The 22665-nt window shown below is 42.6% G+C and overlaps 1 protein-coding gene across 5 annotated transcripts in view; it reads left to right on the top strand.

The window, feature by feature from the left end:
• The window catches only part of ELMO1 (engulfment and cell motility 1), a 457219-nt gene extending 436669 nt beyond the window's left edge, over window positions 1-20550 (top strand). For all 5 annotated transcript variants that reach the window (XM_065884097.1, XM_065884095.1, XM_065884098.1 and 2 more), the window contains 3 exons: window positions 3301-3383; window positions 13586-13663; window positions 19137-20550. In XM_065884097.1, the coding sequence (XP_065740169.1) occupies window positions 3301-3383; window positions 13586-13663; window positions 19137-19337 (362 nt within the window). In that variant the 3' untranslated portion in view covers window positions 19338-20550. The remainder of the gene's footprint in view (window positions 1-3300; window positions 3384-13585; window positions 13664-19136) is intronic.
• The last annotated feature ends 2115 nt before the right edge of the window (window positions 20551-22665 follow it).

Here is a 22665-nt window from a genome sequence, read left to right as displayed (position 1 = left end):
TTCAAATCCAGGCTCTGTGATTCTAAAGGCACAGCCCTTCCAACCACTCCAGGCTTCCAAGTTAGAGTCCAGATTCTTTACTAAACTGTACTGGGATCAGCCTGCCCTTCCTCTGTATTTCTGCCCATAGGAGCTTCCACGATGGAGCTGTGTATACAGCAAGTGCTCATGGCTTACTGGTTACTTCCTGGGGTGATTTCTGCCTCAACTTGGTTCCCAGGGGTGAAAGCTAGAACAATTTTTTATCATGGTGGCCACATTTACTTTTTCAAAGACATTTTTTTTTAATCACGATTAAAGTTCCTTCCCCAGATAGTAGCAATCAAAGAGTTTCCTGAACATATCTGAAGTGATAACCACTTCCAGGGCTGTGTTCAGCATGATTTGGGGGGCCGACATCTTCCAAACATAGGGAAAAATCATGGCCTAGCAAGGGACCATAGAATAGAAGAAAGAGCAGCAGTCCCAGCTCTGTCCCTCACTAGCTGTGTGACATTGCATGATTTATTTCTTCTCTTTAGTCCTCAGTCTTCCCATCTATAAAATGGGAGCGTTGAATTAGATTGTCTCAATCCAGCTCAAACTGAAAAAAGCATTGAAAGAAATGAGGCCAGGCCGCACGGAGTTAAGAGTGGGCATTAGGGAACCAGTGGTGACCCTTCTGGTTCTCATATCTCTGAACCCCACTTAGTTATGTTGCTCCTACAAAAAAGGGCCTGATAGAAACACCAGCCCTGCTTTGAAGTAATCAAGGGCCCTCTGTTGCCTCTTAAGAGTGTAGATTCAAAGGATATGAGTCTGATTCTGCTCATGGGTTTAGAGAGGACAGCATTTTAGCCTTTCTGATGCCTAATTTTCCAGTGCATCTAGAGACAAACTATGTAAAGAGCAACCTTTAAAAGCCATGATGTATTTTTAGAATTTTGTGTTTTCCTTTTAGCCATAATCCTGTGAGTAATATAGCAGCTCGTCTCCTTGACAGGGGACAATGCATGTAAAATACATAAAATATCTAATGCCACAAGCACGGTGGAAGAGTGCTTTTTCTCCGCTGATTCCTTCTCATTAGAGATTCTAAAGACTGCTCGCATGACAGACTTTAGTGTTACTCTTGTCCTGTTCCGAGTTAATCTTGCCAAGTTTTCAAAGCCGAGGGGTAACTTACTATTTATAGATCTTCAAAGACAAGGGGTAACTTACTATTTATAGCTCTTCATTGACCATGTTACACATTATACAACAGAAGACTACCCCGTGACTCAAACTCCATCTGAAGCTTGAGGAGGGTTTTGGAGTTGGTATGTTAATTATATCACAGATTCACTTCAGTGGTGGATTTTCATTGAAAAGTAAATCTTAAGTAAACCCAGCTTCCCAAAGTGCCCAAATATCTCCTTCTGGGGTAGTGATTAGGGAGCCAGGTCAGCCACTGAGAACAGGGCTGATTGTTGGTTCTGAAAATGGTTTTGAGGAGAACTGAAGTCAGAGGCTGTGGTCAAAGGTAGGTTCAGGAATCACAAGGACCGTCTAAAAGAAGATGCCAATCTCGAGCAGCCAGGCAGAGAGGGAAAGCAGTCCAAGGTCAAGGGTCACGCCATTCAGGAGAGGCTGCATCGCTACATTTTGCTGCAATAATAAATAACCTCCACAATCTCCGTGGCTCAGGACAGCAAGAGTTTATTTCTCACTCCTCACATTACGTAACTGCCATGGGCTTTCAAAGGACTGGTCCACACAATCACAGAGACTCAGGCCAGTGGCTGCTCTGCCATCCCAGAGCTGTGCCATCTGGATGGACCATGGAACCGGATCAGTCCCTGTGGCTGGAGAAGAGAGGCTGGTAGGCGTGGACTTTTCGCTGCCTCAGCTAAGAAAGAGACCATTTCCTCTCACGTGTCATTGACCAGAGCTAATCGTATGGCTCCACCGAACTGCAGAAGTTGTTGGGAAGAGCAGTCTTCCATAGGCCGGAAGGAGAGGAGAGGCAGTCATTCGTGAGTACAAGTCAGGTCTACCAAAGAGATCTAGAATCAGGACTGAGCTAGCCGCGGGTGCCTGCAGAGAATCCTGGAAGAGTTCCTCACAGCCTCCCTCTTCTCTAGGGTTTGAGAGAGCTCTAGAGGTGTCACAGATTTGGACAAAGTTCTTAGCAACTTTAGGGCACCCGGGCAATGTTAGCTTTTAAAGAGCCTTCCTGTTAACGTCATTTTGACATTCTATATATTTTATAATTCTCTCTTCATCTAAATGTCACCCGCAAACCCAATGCCCCAGTAAAAACAGGTGAACTTTAATCATGAAATCTCTCATTGTCTTCATCATTAGAGGAGTCTGAGGAATTGATGACGCAAAGCTTCTGCAGATCCTAAGTGAGCTCCTAAATTCACAGTCCCTTACAGGAGTGAAAGATTAGGAATTGGAAAGGGACAGATGACTTTGCAGTTTTTTAAATTAAGCTTCCAAACCATCCTACTGCCTTCTCTCCATCAGATGATCTTAACAAAAGCTTTAAAGGCCCAAACCTTTCCACATCTTTTATCTTCCCCCAAGTTCTGAGTAGGATGAGAGATAACATCATTTTATCAAACTGCATTACACTCAGGATTTCCAAGATAAACACCAGCTACCACTTCCCTATCAGAAAGGAATGTTCCCTTTAATTGAGTTTAATTTCATTGTCCATAAAATAGGAATAATAAAACCTGCCTCACAGAATGCTTGTGAGAAGTAATGAGATGGTAAGAGGGAGAATTTGGAGAATGAGAGTTCGGGATGGTTTAGATTCAGATAAATTTTGTGATATGGTTACTTCCCCTCATTATCCAAAACTCAGAAACTAAAGAGGTGTAGCAACTGTAGCAGGAGATATCCATCTGTAGGAAGCATTTGGCATTGCTCCTGGCACATAGATGTCTTCCATAAAATCGGTATCAGTACCACTATTAGTATGATTATTACCGCTGCTTCTAATACCATCACTTTTAATGCAACTATGATGGGTTTGTTGTTGTTGTTTCTGGTCTTTTTTTTTTTTAGGTATTTGCTTTATTGAACCAAATTCTACCATGAACATAGATTTTTCTCCCCAGGGATGCTTTTTACCAGGATATAAGGATATATTTTAGTTCCTAGCCCTGGACACCGCTTGACTTCTCTTTTCTTTTCACCTCTTTTCTCTTCTAGCGGTAGTGTCTGGGAATGGCAGCCGTAGCAGCAGACTCGATGCTTAGTCTTGCTACTTTATGGACACTTAAGCTGTCACATGATATAGTTACTTTCATTTTCTCTTATGAATTGCAGTGCCGGTGGCAGATATCAAAGCTGTGGTGACGGGAAAGGACTGCCCTCATATGAAAGAGAAAGGTGCCCTTAAACAAAACAAGGTATGATTTCCAGGTTATTGCAAGTAGTTCTCTCTGCTCAATACAGTTACTGACTGCAGTGGGCCGAGCCCTCCTTTGGTAGCTATGCTTGTGTGGTTGGTGTGTGTGTGTGTGAGTGCACACACGCACACACAGTTACACATCTCTTAAACTCGGCTCCTTTTCCTTTCCTCATTCCTTTTACATCTCCTACCTAGTCTTATTCTTTCTCTCATTGATCACTTGTCGAATCTCCACCATGCCTTGCATTCTCTCACTTCCTTTCTACGTACAGCCCTAGGAATTGCCCTCTCTCTGTTGTCACCAGTCTTCTCTCATGCCTTTTCCACTCATCTCCGTCCATCCTCTGGGCCTCTCCTAACCTTCTATTTATGTTCATATTCTCCCTTCTGCACTTCCACCCCAATCCCTTTCGTTTCCTCCTTCTTAGTTACCCGCCTGGTGTCTCAGTGAAGTCTGGGAAAGGGAGGAGAGACTAGATGGCTCAAAACAAATCTTAGAAAACTTTTAAAGGCCTGATATTCTTCAGCATCATGGGAAATATTGTGAAACAGTTCAAACCCAGCTTAAGGGAGAAAATCTTCCCAGAGGTGAATATTGCTTAAATACTCTTCACCTTGCAATATTCTTCACCCTCCCCATCATGTTGTTCGCCGTGACAGCCTACATTCCATAACAGAGGGTATGGGAGGTGGCATTTTCTGAAAAGATGGAGGAATCTCCCTTGCCCCCAGTTTGGAGGTATTTGCCCTTGGAGGGGCCATCAGGGAGCCAATTTTTTACTTCTTGGCATCTTGTGTTACATAGTATCTGTCCATGAACAAAATTAATCAGCTTCATCTGGAAGCTTCAGGCACCTCAGAGCCAAAAATGTCACATAGATCAATGGGTTGCTTCTTTATTGTCCCGTGTCGTTATCTAAGAGGAATGTAAACATTATACACATCCTATTTATCAATCAGTGTTGAAGTGAATAATGCCTGCCCTGTAATTTCAGTCATTATAAGATGAAGGTGAATCCAGGTCTGCATAAGATGACCCTATCTATGGTTAAGGAAAATCAAAAGCACTACAAAAGTACTGTTTAGGAAGAAAACAGGGAGAGGATACAGCCAAGGAGACAGATAACAAGATCTTTGTTTCTTAAGTTACATGAGTATAACTCACCTCAAGTCCATATGAATCCTTCTGTGTCGAGCCTGTCACAGTGCTATCATATAAAACACTGAATGACATAAGGGCATGCCTTGGGGTCTGTAGATCATCTGTTACACAGCATTTCTTTCTTCTCCAAGATATGGGGAAGTAGGGATTCAACAGCTCATCATATACCAGAAGAGCATCCTTAACTAAAGACGCAAGTCCCCAGCCTTCGTGGTTTGCCTCCTGTGGGGCCGCCTTCCTTCAAGACCACCTGATAACAGACGGAGCGCCGGCTCTGCTCAGCTCCAGCTGAGGTCCCCGTGGTTATATAACACTTGGAGCCGAGCAGGACAAGGTGTGAGGAAATTGGCAGCAACAAGAGTCTGTAACCTAAAGAAGGCTAGGAGGGGTATAGTTGGCAGCCAAGCAACTTGCAAGGACTCAAGCACTCTGGTTGGGACAGCGAATTATGTAAAACAGGTGTGAAGGAACTTCTGGTTTCACCCCAACCTGTAAAGAGCCTAGGAGTTGTCACTCCTATCCTTACAGTAAGAAGAAACTGAATAAAGTGAAAATCAACAATTTTCTTGGAACTACCAGGAGAACTGATGTTGCAGGGGAGACCACAGCCATGGAATCTGGAGAGTCAGGTACATCCAGAGAGCCACAGCCAGATCTGCTCACCTGAAGCAGAATCTACTGGAGCCGTAAGCTGTAAGATCATTTGGCTGGCAATTCTGATGACTGCTAGTATGAGAGCGAGAAACTCTTGGGGGTTGCAGTCTTGTGGGGGCATACTTTCATGGGCTTTATTTCCAGTAAACTTAGCAGATTCTCTCAGTGAAGATCTTATAGAGAGTCCCTCATCCCCCACTGCCCACCTCCATCATGGCTCTGGGAGGGGAAAGAGGTGAGTAATCATGGAATATGACAGAGCCTTCTCCATAACGAAGCCCTGTTCTCCAAACCTTTATCCCAGCTAGGGGAAAGGAATTTCTCCCATTGCATTCCTTTTTAGACTTCTTATCTCAACCACAGGGTTGGGGTTGGGGGGAGATATAATCAACAGCAGTCAGAACCTCAAGGAAATCAGTAGGAAACTCTGTAGCTATGCCACTGGGAAAGCTATACTACTGGAGATACACTTGAGAAGGTGACAGCCACAAGACATAGGACCCCCAAAAGATGGAGCTTTAATTGGAAAGTTATGGAGTGCTATCCCTCACCCATATCCTACCACTATACCACTAGATTACAAAATAATAACACTGGATTATACCTGAAAGTTCTGCAAGATACAACCTCTCTCTGAGGAGGAGTATTTAGGGAAGCTCAAAGTCAGTAGGGTAGACAAAAACAGGGACACTAGAGGAATTTGAAGCCTCTGGCACTTACAGGTATAGCAATCATTTAACGTATCCCAATTCCTTGCTAGATTAACATAAGTCATCACTCTAAAGGTCTGTGTATCTCCCTTCCTATTACCTGATACAGCATGTCTGGATTTCAACAAGAAGTTACAAGCATGCCAAAAAGCAATTAAAAAACAGCCTGGAAAAACAAAGCCGTCATCAGAACCAGACTGCAATACGACACAAATGCTGGGATTATCAGACAGAGAATTTAAAATAACTGATTAAAAGGATTAGAGGCTCTAATGGAAAAAGTAAACAACATGAAAGAATAGATGGGTAATATAAGCAGAGATGTGGAAACTCTAGAAATGAATCAAAAGGAAAGGGTATAAGTAAAAAGTACTGTAACAGAAGTGAAATAAAGTATGCTTTTAATGGGCTCTTCAGTAGACTTGACATGGCTGAGGAAAGGATTAGTGAGCTTGAAAATGAGTCAGTAGAAACTTCCTAAACTGAAATGCCAAAAGGAAAAAAAATTAGAACATCAAAGAAGTGAGGGACAATTGCAAAAAGTATAATATATGTATAATTAAAATACCAAAAGAAAGAGAATAGAACTGAAGAAATATTGAATCAGTAATGGCCAAGAACTTTCCAAAATTAAAGATAGATATCCAACCACAGATCCAGGAAGCTTATAAGATACCAAGCAGAATAAATACCAACACACATACACATACACACACACACACACACACACACACACACACACACACACACACACCCCTAGGCATATCATATTCCAACTGAAGAAAACCAAAGACAAAGAGAAAATCTTAAACCAGAGGAGGAAAAACACCTTACTGGTAGAAGAACAAATATTAAAATTAAAGTAGATTTCTCATCAGAAACCATGCAAGAAGAAAGTAGAGTGAAATGTTTAGTGTTAAAAAAAAAAACAACTTAAAATTCCATATCCAGTGAAATTATCTTCCCAAAGTGAAGGAGAAACACTTTCTAAGATAACCAAAACCAAGGAAATTCATTGCCAGCAGACCTACTCTGCAAGAAATTCTTCAGCCAGAAGGAAAATTATATAGGTTAGAAACTTGAATCTACATAAAGAATGGAAGAGTGTCAGAGAAGGAATAAGTGAAGGTAAAATAAAAATATATTTTTTTCTTATTAATTCATCGAAAAGATAACTCTTTGCTTAAAATAATAATAGTAAAATGTGTTAGATGATTATAGCATATGGATCAGTGAAATGAATGACAGCAAAGTCATAAGGGATAGGAGGGAGGAATTGGTATACTCAAAACAGAAGACAAGGGAAAGGCAGAAAATTAAAAATAAAGAACAAATACAACACATGAAAAGAGTTACAAACATGGCCGATATAATCTAATTATATCAATAGTCATTTTAAATGTTGATGGTCTAAATACACCAATTAAAAGACAGACATTGGGCTTCCCTGGTGGCGCAGTGGTTGAGAGTCCACCTGCTGATGCAGGGGACACAGGTTCGTGCCCCGGTCCAGGAAGATCCCACATGCCACGGAGCGGCTGGGCCCTTGAGCCATGGCCACTGAGCCTGCGCGTCCGGAGCCTGTGCTCCGCAACGGGAGGGGCCACAATGGTGAGAGGCCTGCGTATCACAAAAAAAAAAAAGGATGCTCCACTAGAACAGCGATCTAAAAATAATTAAAAAAAAAAAAAAAAAAAAAAAGACAGACATTGTCCTAGTGGATAAAAAGCAAGACCAACTATATGGTTTTCTACAAGAAACCCACTTAAATATAAAGACTAAGATAGGTGAAAGTAAGGGGATGGACAAAGATATCAAAATACATGAGACAACTTGAGAGAACTGAAAGGAGACATTCACAAACCCATTATTATCCTGGAGATTCTGGTACCCTTCTGTCAGTAATTGATACATCAAGTGGAAAGAAAATCAATAAGGATATTGATTACTTGAACAGCACCATCAGTCAACTACATCCAATTAACAAATCCACCCAACAACAGAATACACATTTTCCTCAACCTTACAAGAAACATTCACCAAGATAGACCACATTCTGGGCCATAAAATACCTCTTAACAAATTTAAAAGAAGAGCAATCATACAAAGTATGTTTTACTTCACAATGGAATGAGACTAGTAATAAAGAACAGAAAGATAGATGGAAAATCCCCCAAATGTTTGGAAATTGAAAACACACTATCAAATAACCCATAGTTTAAAGAAGAAGTCTAAAGAGAAATTACAAAATGTTTTAAACTAAGTAGAATGAAAATATAACTTATCAAAATGTGTGGGTTTTAGTGAAAGCTGTGCGTAGAGGGAAATTTATACTATTAAATGCATATATTAGAAAAGAGGAAGGATCTAAAATCAATAATGTTTCCACCTTAGGAAACTAGAGAAAAAAGAGCAATTTAAGCCTAAAGCAAGCAGAAGAAAAGAAATAGTAAATATTAGAGATGAATAAAATTGAAAATAAGAAAACAGTAGAGAAAATCAACAAAATCAAAACTTGGTCCTTGGAAAAGATAAATAAAATTGATAAATTTCTAGCCTGACTAACCAAGAGAAAATGAAAGAAGATACAAGTTACCAATATCAAAACAGGTGTAGAGATGATGTTCTCATTAGAGCCTAGGATATGTGTGGGTAGTTTTGGCCTTCTTGTAGGAGATTCCTCTCCCCTTAGAGGAGATCAGCAAAACAAACTGAGTAAATGACATTTCCAAACTTTTAAAAAACTTGTAAATGACACATAGAAAATTGGACAGGTGGGTGGACGGATGGATGGATGGATAATGGGGCACACTACTATAAGCACATAAATAAGACTTCAAATGGAGGCTACTTCCTGGGATTCACTGGCAGAGATATTCCAGCCACTCCCAGCTTTTCTAGGCTGCCTTGAGGGCTGAGAGAAACAGCGGTATCTCTACCAGCCTGGCTCTGTCATTTGTATGCATATGAAAATTGTTTGTCTTGTAATGCTAATAGCATTCATACATCTGGTTCATCGGGTAAAACGTCAAAAGGCAGAAAGGAAACCCACAGTTCTAATAATTTATTTCCTCAATCCACCCACACCCACACCCCTTCCCCATTGCTCCAGAGGCCTGCTCCTCCCTACGTCTGGGACTTCTGGATAGGAGAGGGGAGACCTGCAGCTTAAAAGGAGAGTTGGCCAAAATCTGTCCACAGGAGGTCAGTGCTCGGCAGTGGGCAGCACCCAAGGCATGTTGCTGGCTCTTCAGCTTTTCCAACTAGAGAGTAGGTTCTGACATTTTGTGCCACAGGACTTTCCATTAGCTTAATTACTGAACAGGGCAAACTGGGACATTAGCATCTTTAAGGCAGACACTTGTTAATAGCAAGATGTTGGTAACCGCTAGTACTTCTCACTCATTCAACATCTGGCATGCCAGTCATGGTCTAAGGCTTGCTCATGGAGTCATTCACTCAGTGTGCATTAGAGCACCTGAGATAGGAAAGACTCTGGGCACAGAGTGATGAACAGGCAGACATGGCCCTGTCCTCCTGCAGCTAGAGTCCAATGTATTTAAAAGAGATTGGTGCAACAGACAAATTTCTGTGGACACAAGAAGTGTTGGCTTCTTCACAGAAAGATTAGCAAATGTCTAACACTTAGGAAATGTCTAACACTTGAAAAGAATTATCATGGGTGAATGCAAATTCAATTGGAAGAATTTGACTTTCGAGGATTAAGGATTCTAAATTTAAACTCTGTGGTTCATAAAATAAAGTTGATTTGTCGCCATATCTTTGAAAGTGGGCATTCCTGGTACTTATCCCACTGATTTGGGCCTTAAGAGTTAAACAGTAACATGTAATCCCCAGAGGGAAGATATGACCACGTCTCAGTGAAAGGGCTAGGAATATATTTGACATGAAAGAAGCTTGAAGCTCACCATGTCCAGAGCCCAGCTTTTATTTTTCCAGTATGATTTCATGTACCTGAAATAAGAAGCAGATTATACTAGAAGCTGATGTTCTAGCCTCAGCTTGAAAAGCCTGGTCTTAACCAAAAAGCCTTTTATTCAGATTTACTTCGTTCACCATTCATACTCATCATGTATTGAGTATCTTCTTTATACCAGGCCTGTGCCGGGTGCTGGGAATCCAAAGATAAATACGACCTGGCACCTGTCCTTAGGTGTCTAACAGATATAAGACTTAAGTATCAACATGAAATTATAATCCAGAGGGAATAAAAGACCTTAGGTAGCAAGTAGCAAAGCCCCAGAGCATCAGATGTCTAAGAAAGTGTTGTGGTGTGTGACGAGGAGCCCCTGAGGGGGACACTGCCCCAGATCCATGACTGCTTACTCCACCATCTCCTGGCACCTCTCTCCCTCACAGACAGTTTGGACAGGTGGCAGCTTCTGGAGTGTTAGCCTGAGACGCCACCGCTCCCAGCTCCTCAGTCTGCTTGCTCAAAGTGCTGGAGAGCTGACCTCCACTGATGCCTCAATGACAGCCGGCCAGGGACGTCAGTAAAACTCGTTATAAGTGATAGCAGCCTTTAACGCAGTCATGCGGGTCATGACCCTCCCAGGCAGCTTTGGTGAAATTAAAGTGGGGAATGATATTCTCACGAATTTCCTCTTTCCTCCCTGTGTTTATCAGAAATCTAGGTCATGACAGCTCCACTCATTCACGTCTTCACTGCTAAATGCCTTAGAAGGGCAAAACCCAAAGTTTGAGGCCCCCTCCTTTTTCTTTCTGCTCCCTCCCTGCCCTGCAGAAGAGAAAGTGTCACCAAGGACAACCACGCTGACACTCTGGTCTCGAGTGACTTCAGCACCTAGTCAAGAGGCCACGTCTGGGCTCTGGTGATGCCCACACCTGCTGTCGTAAGCAAGGGGATGGATTAGCCATGCGCCTGCCCTAAGCAAAATGGCAGTCATGGTCCAACGTCAGCCGGAAATCCATTGTCAGTTTCACCTTTTCCTGTTGACCTCCGAAGGTCACGTGGTGCTGCTGTAATGTACTGACTGGGTGTCCAAAAGCAAAGCCTGTCTTCTCCTTTCTCTCCAGTCTCTCAAGTATGAGTCAAAGACTTTTCCTAATGAATGACACTGAGATTAGTAAAGAAATCATCATCTATATCAGTGTTTCTCATCTAAGAACAGTCTTTATGAATTTATGAGATTAGAGCTTAACATTTTGTTGAAAAAATGTTTTCAGTTTTTTAAAAGAAAGTAAGTCACCTGTGATCCTAGCACCTTAACATAATTATTTTCATTTCACAATTTGCTTCCAGTTTCCAACCACAGGAAGACGTTGTTCATAATTGTGATTTATATGTATATAGTGTTCATTTCTCTTGCTTTTTTTCACTTAAGATCAGATTTTCATAATTATACTGAATGCCTGACTGCACGTATTTCTCTGGGTTGCTAATTTGTGATTTTTTTTGATGGTTTACCCAAGGAAGGGAGGACATTTATTTAGTTTCTCATATTATGTTCTTACAGGTAATGATATATACAGCTTTTGCTTCCTTTTGAATTTTCTTTAGGAATAACCCTGGGAGTGGGACCCCTGGTTCTTGATATGGATTGCCTTACTGACTTTTTTAAAAGGATGACACCAATTATGGTACCACTACTAGGGCCCATGACCATTTTCATTATAAACTAAAAGACCCAAAAGAGATGCCAAACTTATGGGAAAATTGTTTTTGTTTGTTTGTTTTGGCGAACTCTTTTTTAACATTATTGATCTTAACTGGGCAGGCTTGAATGGAATCCTAAGGAAGAAAAAAATGAAAAATACAGGAACTTCCCTGGTAGTGCAGGGGTTAAGAATCCGCCTGCCAAAGCAGGGGACACGGGTTCGATCCCTGGTCTGGGAAGATCCCACATGCCGCGGAGCAACTAAGCCCCTGCACCACACTCCTGAGCCTACGCTCTAGAGCCCACAAGCCACAACTACTGAGCCTGTGTGCCACAACTACTGAAGCCCGCATGCCTAGAGCCTGTGCTCCGCAACAAGAGAAGCCACTGCAACGAGAAGCCGCACACCGCAACAAAGAGTAGCCCCGGCTCGCCGCAGCTAGAGAAAGCCCACGCGCAGCAACGAAGACCCAACACAACCAAAAATAAATTTTTTAAAAAATGAAAAATGCAGAGGGGGGTAGTTTTGCAGAACAGATCCCATTCTATGACTCAGCATTCTTTCCTTCACTTGTTTCTATTTCTGGTAGGGCGAGGATGCCCTAAGAGTATGAGATACTGGTAGGTCTGGGCTCAGAACAAGAGCTGCTTTCCCTTAATGATGGGACAGCTAGAGGTGAGCCAGACACAGATTAAAATCCACGAGAGCCACAAATAGCCTGATGGTTTGCTGTGTCAAGAGAGGCATCCAGCTAATGCTGGGCCTTTGGAGTTCACTTGGAAGAATTATTTCTCATCCGAAATCTGAAGGCATTGACCTCATCTTTCTGCCTGCTGTCTTCTTTCTGGGGGTATTCTTGCTGTGACTTACTGGCCAAAGGCAAATCCTCTGACAGATGTTGAGGCAGAGAGTGATGTGGAGCGATCTACCTCCCCAAGAAAGAACGCCTGTGGGTAGTTACTGAGAGTGCAGCTCCCAGATCATAGCACAAGAGAAAGGGGCGGTCGCCAGTGGCGCCTAATAGACCCAGAGAAGGAAGGTTAGCATGTGTGTTACAGTGATGCAAAGCGCCAATGTGGACTCATTTGGCCCTTCCCTCCAAATGAGGAGTTGTTAGGGTGTTGAGATGTGCAATGACTCTCGTCTTCCATAGGTTGTACCCTGCTGTCAGTCCAATAGAAAAACCATAGTATCCAATATTGCACAGTGCATACAATTTGAGAAGCATATATTAACATACATATTAGGCATGACGCTGAGTGTCTCAGCCAAGGTCATTCAGCTACAATGAAATGACAGTGTCACTTAGTCCTTGGTCCTGGGGGTCTGTCTCATAGTCTGTATTATGAATGAACCCAAACATTCGAACGAACACTCACCAATGAATGAGCCCCAGCTATTCTGCCACTTGGGCCCACACTCTCCTTTATACCCTGCAGCCACTATAGGATAAAACTAGGTTTTGTGTAGCCTTTGCTCTACAGTAGTTCAGAGGTCAAAGGGCAGACGTGTTACCTACAGATAATGAATTCATCCAGAAGCCTCATTACCTCCTACGCAGCTTCCATGTTTTAGCAAGTTCATACCCCTACGGACACCTGTCTGTTTGGAAATGATAGAAGATAGAGCGGCCCATAATGCTGCTGATTGGGAAGGAGTTTCCTGTTTTTCATGGTCTCCCCGGGAGGGGGATGCTGAAGATAGGAGAGTAGCACAGCTTTGGGGATATGTGGCCTTGGACAACTCACTTAACCTCTCTGAGCTCCTTTGCATAAAAGGGGAATGATAACATGTGCTCCATGCGCTGTCTTGAGAATTAAATGAGATGGTTCACGCAGACTCCCCCTGAACAGAGAGAAGGAAATGTGCTGTGAACCTTGAAAAACATGCTCCTTCCTCCCGTCAGCCTCACGGCTGCTCCTCTTGCCTGGACACACTGTAGGCACTATTCCATGTTCAATCTGCAGCCATTTGTGACTACAAAACAGATGTGTCAACTTTCCTCAGTGTGCTGTTTTCTCTAATCTCTCTTAGGAGGTGCTTGAACTTGCTTTCTCGATCTTGTATGACTCAAACTGCCAGCTGAACTTCATAGCTCCTGACAAGCATGAGGTAAGGGTCTCAGTGGGGTTAATTTATGAGAGAACGTCGTATTTTCTCCAGAGAAACAAGCAGGTAAAAAATATTGGGAAGAAAGGAATTTCATTTTTTTAAAATGTCTACCTGAGAAAAATCACGAGCAAAGGTACATCTTGTTGACTTGGAATAGAACAGGAACCTCTCGAAAAACTGCAAGTTGTAACAGATTCAACTTCTTCTTAGCTTGATCAAGAGTTTATGGTAAGGACTTCCCTGGCAGTCCAGTGGTGAAGACTCCGCGCTTCCACTGCAGTGGGCGTGGGTTCGATCCCTGGTTGGGGAACTAAGATCCCACATGCCACATGGCGTGGCCAAAAAATAAATAAAAACTTAAAAAATAAAAATAAAGAGTTTATGGTAAAGAAGAAGAATGTACACATGCTTCATACTCAGTAAGGGCATAATTGTTAACCCAGAGGAAGTATCAGCCCTGGCTTATAGCTTTGGTTTTCCTTGAATATTTAGCTTTGGGCCAGAATTTTCCCATGATAAACTTATTTCTATTCTTTAAAACATTTGATGGAGTAGGTTTTTTGCCATGTTTCTGTAAGTTATTTTAAGAGGTTTAGGGCTGTCTCTGCTGTTGGAATTTTATTTTTGAGATGCTTTTATTCCTTTTGACATCTTGTTATATGTATAATTTGTTTCTCTTCTTGAATCATACTGTCAGCTATATTTAAAATATTTAGCATAAATCCAGGAAAATGCATTTGTAAGATGAAGTAGCAGCTCTGGTTGATTTAACTTTTTCTCTTGTAAACTAGAACCCAACATCATGCTTGAAACTCTTATTTTTAGATGATACCATTCAAATTTTTGTTGTGCATGTGGTTACATAAAAAGCTTTTAGAAAGGAAGGAACGTTTTAATAGAATTTGAATTTTGTTCCCCATTTCCCCTGGGAGACTTAGCTCATTTAGAAGTTATTCTGTATTTGGTTTTCACTGGTTTGAAGCTTTTGAATAATATTGTACATCCCAAAGAGAGAAGAAAGATTATATGCAAATTCTGCATTTAGAGCAGCACTTAAATATAATTCTGTGTTACTTGACATTTCGTTCACAGAAGGGGATGACTTTGTCTTCATCTTCCTGAAAATACACACTGTGTCCTACCATTTCTCTTTTTAAATAAAATTGTGGTTGTACACAGGCCACCGTATTCAAGATATATACGGATGTATAGGAAACTACTTCAAATGGTAGAACTGTGGATGCTATTTAAATCTATACAACGCTGTTTCTCCCAGTATACATTAATTCCAGATAAGGATAAATGTTCTGGGACTGCCAAATTTTTATTCATATCTGCCATTTTTTACCGATGTAGTGAGGAGAAAAATGCCATACACTTGTGTAAATTAAAAGTATTCTTCAGACCACTTCCGTATCTACTACCTCATTTTATTTGCATAATCACTCCATAAAATGGAAAGTTCTGTCACAGATATCCTTGTTTATCAAAGGGGGAGAGAGAGGCATCCCAAAATTGAATAACTCGACAATAGTACTGATAATAGTAATTATAACCGGAATACTCTGCACCAGGGACCATTCAATGCTTTATGTGCTTCACCTCTCTTAATCCTCATTCTGTAACTCTTAGGAACAAACTAACGTTATTCCCATTTTATAAAAAAGGGAAATGAGGCACAGAGAGGTTAAGAAACTTGTCCAAGACGAAACAAGCAGTAAGTGATAGAGCTTGGATTTAAACCATGGGGGTCTTGTTCCAGAAACACTTTCTCTTTGACCCCTGCACTGTGTAGCTTGGAAGGAGGAAAGCAGGACCTGGACCCATGACTTCCTGCCAGTGCCCATCCCCAGCTTCAGCAATTATCATCTCATGGCCAATTAGGTTTCACCTATACCCTCACTCACACCCAGCTGCCACAACACTCCAGATTATTTTCGAAGCTCATCCAGATATCATATCGTTTTATTTGTAAATATTCCCATGTGCATCTCTAAATAATAAAGAGTCCACTTGGAAACATAACTATCATACCATGATCACACCCAATTTTATAACGTTTTAATACCACGATTTACAGTCAGTTTTCAGATTTCTCCAACAGTCTCATTTCTGGTTTTCTTTTTTTCTTTTATACTTTGTTCAGATCAGAATCCAAATAAGATCCATACATAACAATTGGTTCACGTGTTTCTTCAGCTTCCTTGAATCTATAGGTTCCTCTCTCCTTCTCTCATGAACATGTGCATGTGTTTTATTTCCTTGCAATTTATTCATTGAAAAAACCAGCTCATCTGTTTGGTAGCATAGTCAATAGTCTAGATTTTGCCGATTTTAATTCTGTGTATTAGTTTCCTTGGCTGCTGTAACAAATTACCACAAATTTAGTGACTTAAAGCAACATAAATGTATTATCTTACAATTCTGGAGATCAGAAGTCGGATGCAGGTCTTTCTGGGCTAAACTCAAGGTATCGACAGAGCTGAACTCCTTTCTGGACTAGGGGATAATCCATTTCCTCACTCCTTCCTCACCTCCACCCGTCTCAGTAACGGCGGGTCGAGTCCTCACACCGCATCATTCTGACCGCCTCTTCCATACTCAAATCTCCCTCTCTCTCACTCCTGCTCTGTCTCCCTCTTCCACTTCTAAGGACCTTTGTGATTACATTGGGCCCACCTAGATAATCCCAGATAAAAATCCCTGTTTTAAGATCAGATGGTTAGCAGTCTTAATTCCCTTCACCATGTAACCTAACATACTTACGGGTTCCAGGGATTAGGACATGGTCTTATTTCAAAGGAGGGTACTGTTCTGCCTACCATAACCTGCTCTATCATTTCACGTGTTTATCTGCATCCTGTATTTCCTATTAAGCGATAGTTAGACGATTCAGGCTCTACTTTAAGCAGCAGTAGTGTTGTATTCTTCCATGATGTCTGGTTGTCTCTCTTTGGGAAATGTTTGCAGCCATTGATGATTATCGCCCAGATCCTTGGATCTATTAGACTTTGGAAAAGGTTGATATTCCAATTCTATTGTAGTTACATAAAGAGAAACTGGCCTCATCAACTCTTTGGTTACCCTGAGGTTAAACAGTGTACATATGATAGGCAGGATAATGCTTGATTCTCTTGACCAGTTTTCAAAATCATGAGCATCTTCAAAGGAGGCCAGTGAAGGATGTTTGGTGTTTGGGTATCATTATGAAGTTATGGATTTAACGTATTTGTATATCAATAGGTTGCAGTTATTGTCATTATCAGTGTCCAAATTACCTAGAGAAAGAAGGAACCACTTCCGGTTAGCTTCTGAGTTCTATTGACAGATGTCTTTGGCAGCTTTCAGGCATTCTGGCATGACAAGATATTCCAGGTTCATCTTGTACATTTCCTACCTTTTCTCTGTGGAGCTTTGGCTCCTTTTGGTATTTAGCGACCAGAATCTGGACATTAGGTGTGCCTGTCACTACTGCGTTGGTCATTATTTTCAGGTTTTTTGTAGACAGAGCTTGGAGTTATGTTTTTTTAAAGATAAAATACACTGTAAGTTCGTATTGATACTTCCAACTCAGATTCAGTACTACAGAGTTCTTATTTATTGGTTGATGTATTTTTTAATAAAATTTTCTGTACTTGCTGCTTCTCAAAAGAAAAGCACCACAGAAGTGTTCCTGTGGGTTAAATTAATCTGTACTAGGAAGCCAGCCAGGACTGGGAAAGCTGTGCACAAAAAGCAGTAATCCCCAGCACGTAGGGATTTACAGTGAAACAGTGCCAGAGCTGAAAGGGGCCTTAAAGAGCATGGGGTTCAGTGGTGCCCATACCTGGAGGTATATCAGAATTAGCTAGAAGCTTTTCCAAATAAAATTTCCTGACCCAAGATCCATAAGATCAGGATCTGCAGGGTAGGACCTGGGTATCTATTTTTATTAAAGTTATTTCTGAGGAAACGAATGTTTCGATGTGTTCGGAATCTATCTAAGGTGTCCATGAGGACGCTAATACTTCCAGAAATCCTTTAGCACTCAACTGATGTTTAGACAGGTTAAAGGCTTTGGCTGAGATCCCGCAGCCAAGGCAGAACCAAAGCTCTACAGTTCAGGGCCGCGCTACTCGGACACGGGCCTCGTGATACGCCCATGGTACACCTCCTTGGCTTGAAAAGTGGTGCCACCAGTGTGCGTCGTGGTAGATGTCTGTCACCTCACTGTGACTTGAGATCTGTGTAGTGCTTGCCGTCTTGTAGCACTTTTATGTTGAGATCTGCTATCGTATTTTGGAACATAGCCCAGGTAACCACAGTGCAAAGGACAAGCTAAGTAGGATCTGGAATTGCAGCTCGACCCAGTGAGGGCAAGAGAGGGGGGAATCTAGAACATGTTCTAGAAGGAAGACCAGTCCCACAGGAAAAGCAGAGAAATTGCTCTCAAAGAGGTCCTATATAGGACTAGGACATCCTAAAAGGTGAGCAAGCAGAGCATCCAGAATGCAGGCACGTTTCTGAGATGCAGGCAGCAGGGGCCAGTTCTTCCACCAGGTATCATGGCTCTAATACCAGGGCAGGGCAGGGTTTCAGCCTCTGGAGGGAAACTGACAAAAGCAAGGCAGGTCCTCAGATAAACGGAGCACAGTTCCTAGTCTACTGGAGAGGCAAAGGACACGATTAATTTTAATGAGAGGGGAAGAACCAAACTCTTGGTTGGGTACTATGGAGTGCTTTCCAAAACAGGGGATGTGCCCAGGGACCAGGCTCCAGAGACCTGGAGGAGAAAATCCTTGGAACCTGGAGACCCGGGCAGAAGGGGTCCCTAGACCGGCAGCCGAGCCACCTTCCATTAAGATCACCCAATAATTTTAGCCACTTTGCCCACCAGACATTGGGCAGCACTCAGATATTTCCTAGACCTTTTGCTAAGAAATGCAAAGGTGGGACTACCATTGGGCTGTCATTGTGGGTGCTGGGAATCAGACAGGATAGGCAGAGATGAGCTATTAGACTGGGAACCATACTTGGAATGAGGAAAGAAGCAAGCTTTACCTGATGATGTTGAGTCCAGGAGTGTTGGGATATATTCTACCAATACCTTAAACTCACTGACTCACTGGTGGGATGTCAGAGATACTATGTTGCACAGGCACGAAAACCCAGACCCTCCTGCTGCGCCACAGGGAGGCATCATGGGCACAGAAGAGTGCAGGCACTGGAAGCAGATTGCGTAAGTTCAGATCCCACCCCCTCCACGTACTACCAAATGACTTAATTTCTCACCACCTCAGTTCCCTCATCTGTAAAACAGAGATGCTACCAGACGTGTCAGCTTTATAGACACGCTGTGCGTGTTAAAGGATGATGTAGGCAAAGCACTTAGCACAGAGCCTAGACCATCCTGAGTGATCAGTAAGTGTTAGCTATTGTTTCTCCTCTTGTTATTGTCATCAGTAGTTCTCATTGTCACCTCCCTTCCCACCAGTACTGTATCTGGACAGATGGGCTGAATGCGCTGCTGGGGAAAGATATGATGAGTGACCTGACGAGGAATGACTTGGACACGCTGCTCAGCATGGAAATCAAGCTCCGCCTCCTGGACCTGGAAAACATTCAGATCCCCGACGCACCTCCACCCATCCCCAAGGAGCCCAGCAACTATGACTTTGTCTATGACTGTAACTGAAGCGCTCGGGGCCCAGAAGCTCCCCCTCCAAAACTGGAAGAGCTAGCTAACAGGAGAGAAGAATGAAAACGCTCCCATGCCTTGGAATCCGCTGTGGTAGAGGAAAGCTGTGGTCCACGTTTCCTTTGGCCCCAACGCCTCTAGCCCCGGCGTCTTCCTGCCCCTCCCTGGCGTCCTGCTCACCGCCCTGATTCCATTTCTAGACTCTGATGCTTTAGGTCACCTCCCGTTGCTGCAGCCTAAGGTGGGAGAAAAGCAAAACCCACCGCCAGTAAGAGAGCCAGAGGGCCCTTCCATCTTCATCCCAGCAGGCAAGCCCTCCCCTCCTGGAGGCTGAAAGCCAGCAGCACCAGACCGCCCCCAAACCTACAGCCAGACCCAGGGGTGTGCCCGAGGCCTGTGTCTGGAAGAAACAGTCTAGCTGCTTGAGAAGACCAAACACCTCCTCGTTCCCCTGCTCTCTAGAGTCCGTTCACACCACCACTTCCATGTGAATTGAAATCTGCTTCCAAACCCCCTCCCTCCCACATCCCAGCCTTTGCCTGCCCTGTTCCTCTCTGGTCCCAAGAGCAACAGCAGAAGCTTCTTCCTAGTTCTTCCCAGGGCTGGGTCTCCACAGTCCGTGGGTCCCATGGCCACTTCACGTCTGCCCTGTGACTGCGACCACCCTTCCTGCCTCCCAGCTAGTCTTGGCTTTCCTCTCCCTGCCCCAGCCCAGACCTGCCCTCTTCATTGCCACACACCCTTCCAGCGCCTTAGCTGAAAGCACAAATGGTGAAACCAGTCCCCTTGCTCCATCTCTAATGTACTAAATCTAAAAGCCCCGATGAGAGGCAGTTGCTTATCGAAGGGTTTGGTGGTCCTTCTCCTGGTGGTTCTGCTGAGCACAGGTTTCCACAGGATGGTCAAGTATCCAAGTTTACATCGTTGTAATTATTACAGGTATTGACAGTTTGCAAGGGTTCAGGGTTGTTGGTTTGGGGGGGGATGGGTTATGTTTTTTTGGTTATTTTTTTTCTTTGCTTTGTTTTTGTACAAAAGAGTCTAACATTTTTTGCCAAACAGATATATATTTAATGAAAAGAAAAGATACATAAAGGTGTGTACTTTCCAGGGTTTTTTTTTTTTTTTTAATTATTTGAATCCTAAACCTCTTCCTGAGAATAACATTCCCCTAAACATGCTGTGGAATAAAATTAATTGTGATGAGTTGTGGGGCCGGTGTTTTGATTTGGTCATTTAGGTTCTTGCTGCCCAGGCATGAGCATCATCTGTGAGCTTGTCAGAAATGCAGAATCTTAAACCTCACCCCAGCCCTGCAGGGTCAGGGGACGCACGTGCATATTCAAGTTGGAAAAGCACTGGCCTAGGGGACTCCTGACCATTGCTGTGTCACCATAGGCTCTGCATATCAGTAAAGAATGATCCTTCTAAGAAGACCACCTCAAGTCATCTAAAAAAAATCAGACCCACTGTGTAATAATACGATCTATTCATTTTACACTGTTGCCTCCTGACGGTGACTTTCTCTCTTATTTTTTCTTCCTTACCATTATATAATTTATGGAACTGACCAAATGAAACACATCACACTTTGAAGTACAGTGAGCAAAGGAAAAGAGTGCAGACCCAGAGACCAGAAATCGGTCAAGCCAGAACTAAATGAATCTAACTAGGAATTAATGAAATATGGGTAAGAGCCCAGCAAAGGATTTTTCTGAGGTTAGTTCCATTGGAGGCATATCTGGATCATGAACTCCAAGGGCTGGAAGGGGTATCAGAAAGGTCCCAGTGATGCAGAATTTATCGCACAAGCCACTCTCGACTCTCAACAGAAGTGTTAGATGCCTCCAGGTCACTGCCGTTTATTGTTACCCAGATGTGCGATTACAAATTGTCCTGGGTTGAGATGATATTACAGGAAAAAAAGGGAAAAAAAAGACCTCCTTTATAACCCACAGTAATTCCCAAGCGATTATGCTTTACATCAGCGCACTCACACCTGAGTGTCAAGTTGATACTTCCTTTACATTAAGCTTTGGTGATATTAACATGTATGTCCTTCATGTCAGGAGTGCTTATTCATCCACCCATCATCCTGATAAAATGATAAACGTTAGGTAAAAGAAAGCAGACAGAGTCATACCGTTTTTTACTTAGGAATTACCTGACTCCATCCGTGAACAGGGGAATTCTCTGGACCGAGATATCTGAGGTCCTGGGACACTGAGTTTAAGAGATTGATCGTCCTATGACCCTTGCTAGGAAGAACAAGCCCTTCTCTGTTCTGTTGCTCCTGCTTTGGTGTGTTAAATAGAAACTAACCCTTTCAGGGCTATTAAAGCATTCTGCTTCATCCCTGTAGACCCTCCTCTCGAGGACTTGAGGTCCTGAGAGTGTGACATCATTCCTTCATTTTGTGGTAATATGGTACAGGGTTGCCGTCCACATTTGCCCACCTCATCTTCTCAGCCTAGGCTGCCTAATGCAACTTTCCCAGCCAGTGGGCTTCCCACAGCCAGCTCAGCTCCCGTCGCCACAGGTTTCTAAGCTTGGACAAATCAGCTAAAGCCAAGGGAGCACTGGAGGAGGAGGCCAGTTTTGTCGTGAAGCCTAAGCTGCATCCTCCAATTCAGCTTTACCTGAAATAAAACTGGTCACTGAATTTTAATCCACTGATATTTTAATTCCTCTCATTCTTATTCAGAACCTATAGGGGAAGGGGTAATTAACTGGCACTCTCAAACACAAAAGTGACCAAGGGCAGGAAAATCTGATGATTATTGCAGAAGAAAAAGTGCAAGGCTGAATGTTCCTTGAGTCTATTTGCAAATCCGTTCTAAACCACCTTCCAACTAGCAACTCAAGCATTTCCTACTTACCTGCTTTTATAATGAACTGAGCAGTTGTACCATTGACATACATGCCTTTTATCGATTTTGTCTTAGTTATGAAATCTTTAACTTAAACCTTTAACTTACTATAAACCTTTAGCTTAAAGGAAATAAAATATTCCTATGATAATCAAAAACATGCTTAGAGCTAGACACTAGGAATGCAACAAGAATAAAATCTGTAAAATCGGGGAGGTTATAATCAAATAATTTAGTCGAATATAAAACCAAATAATTGCAACACAGTGTGGAAATGATATTATATAACTGTGTACAACACAGAGTAGTAGAAAGGAGGTCATGCTCAACACGCTTGAAAGTGGGGTAAGGGAAACCAAGACAGGAGTAGAAACTTGAATTAGGTCTTGAAAGAGAGAAGCTGTTTGCCACACAAGAGATAAACATTCCAAGTAGAGCAAAACATACAAACAGAG

This window comes from Phocoena phocoena, chromosome 9 (assembly GCF_963924675.1).
Source record: "Phocoena phocoena chromosome 9, mPhoPho1.1, whole genome shotgun sequence".
NCBI classification, from domain to species: Eukaryota; Metazoa; Chordata; class Mammalia; order Artiodactyla; family Phocoenidae; genus Phocoena; species Phocoena phocoena.
This window is presented reverse-complemented; position numbering and strand designations above follow the sequence as displayed.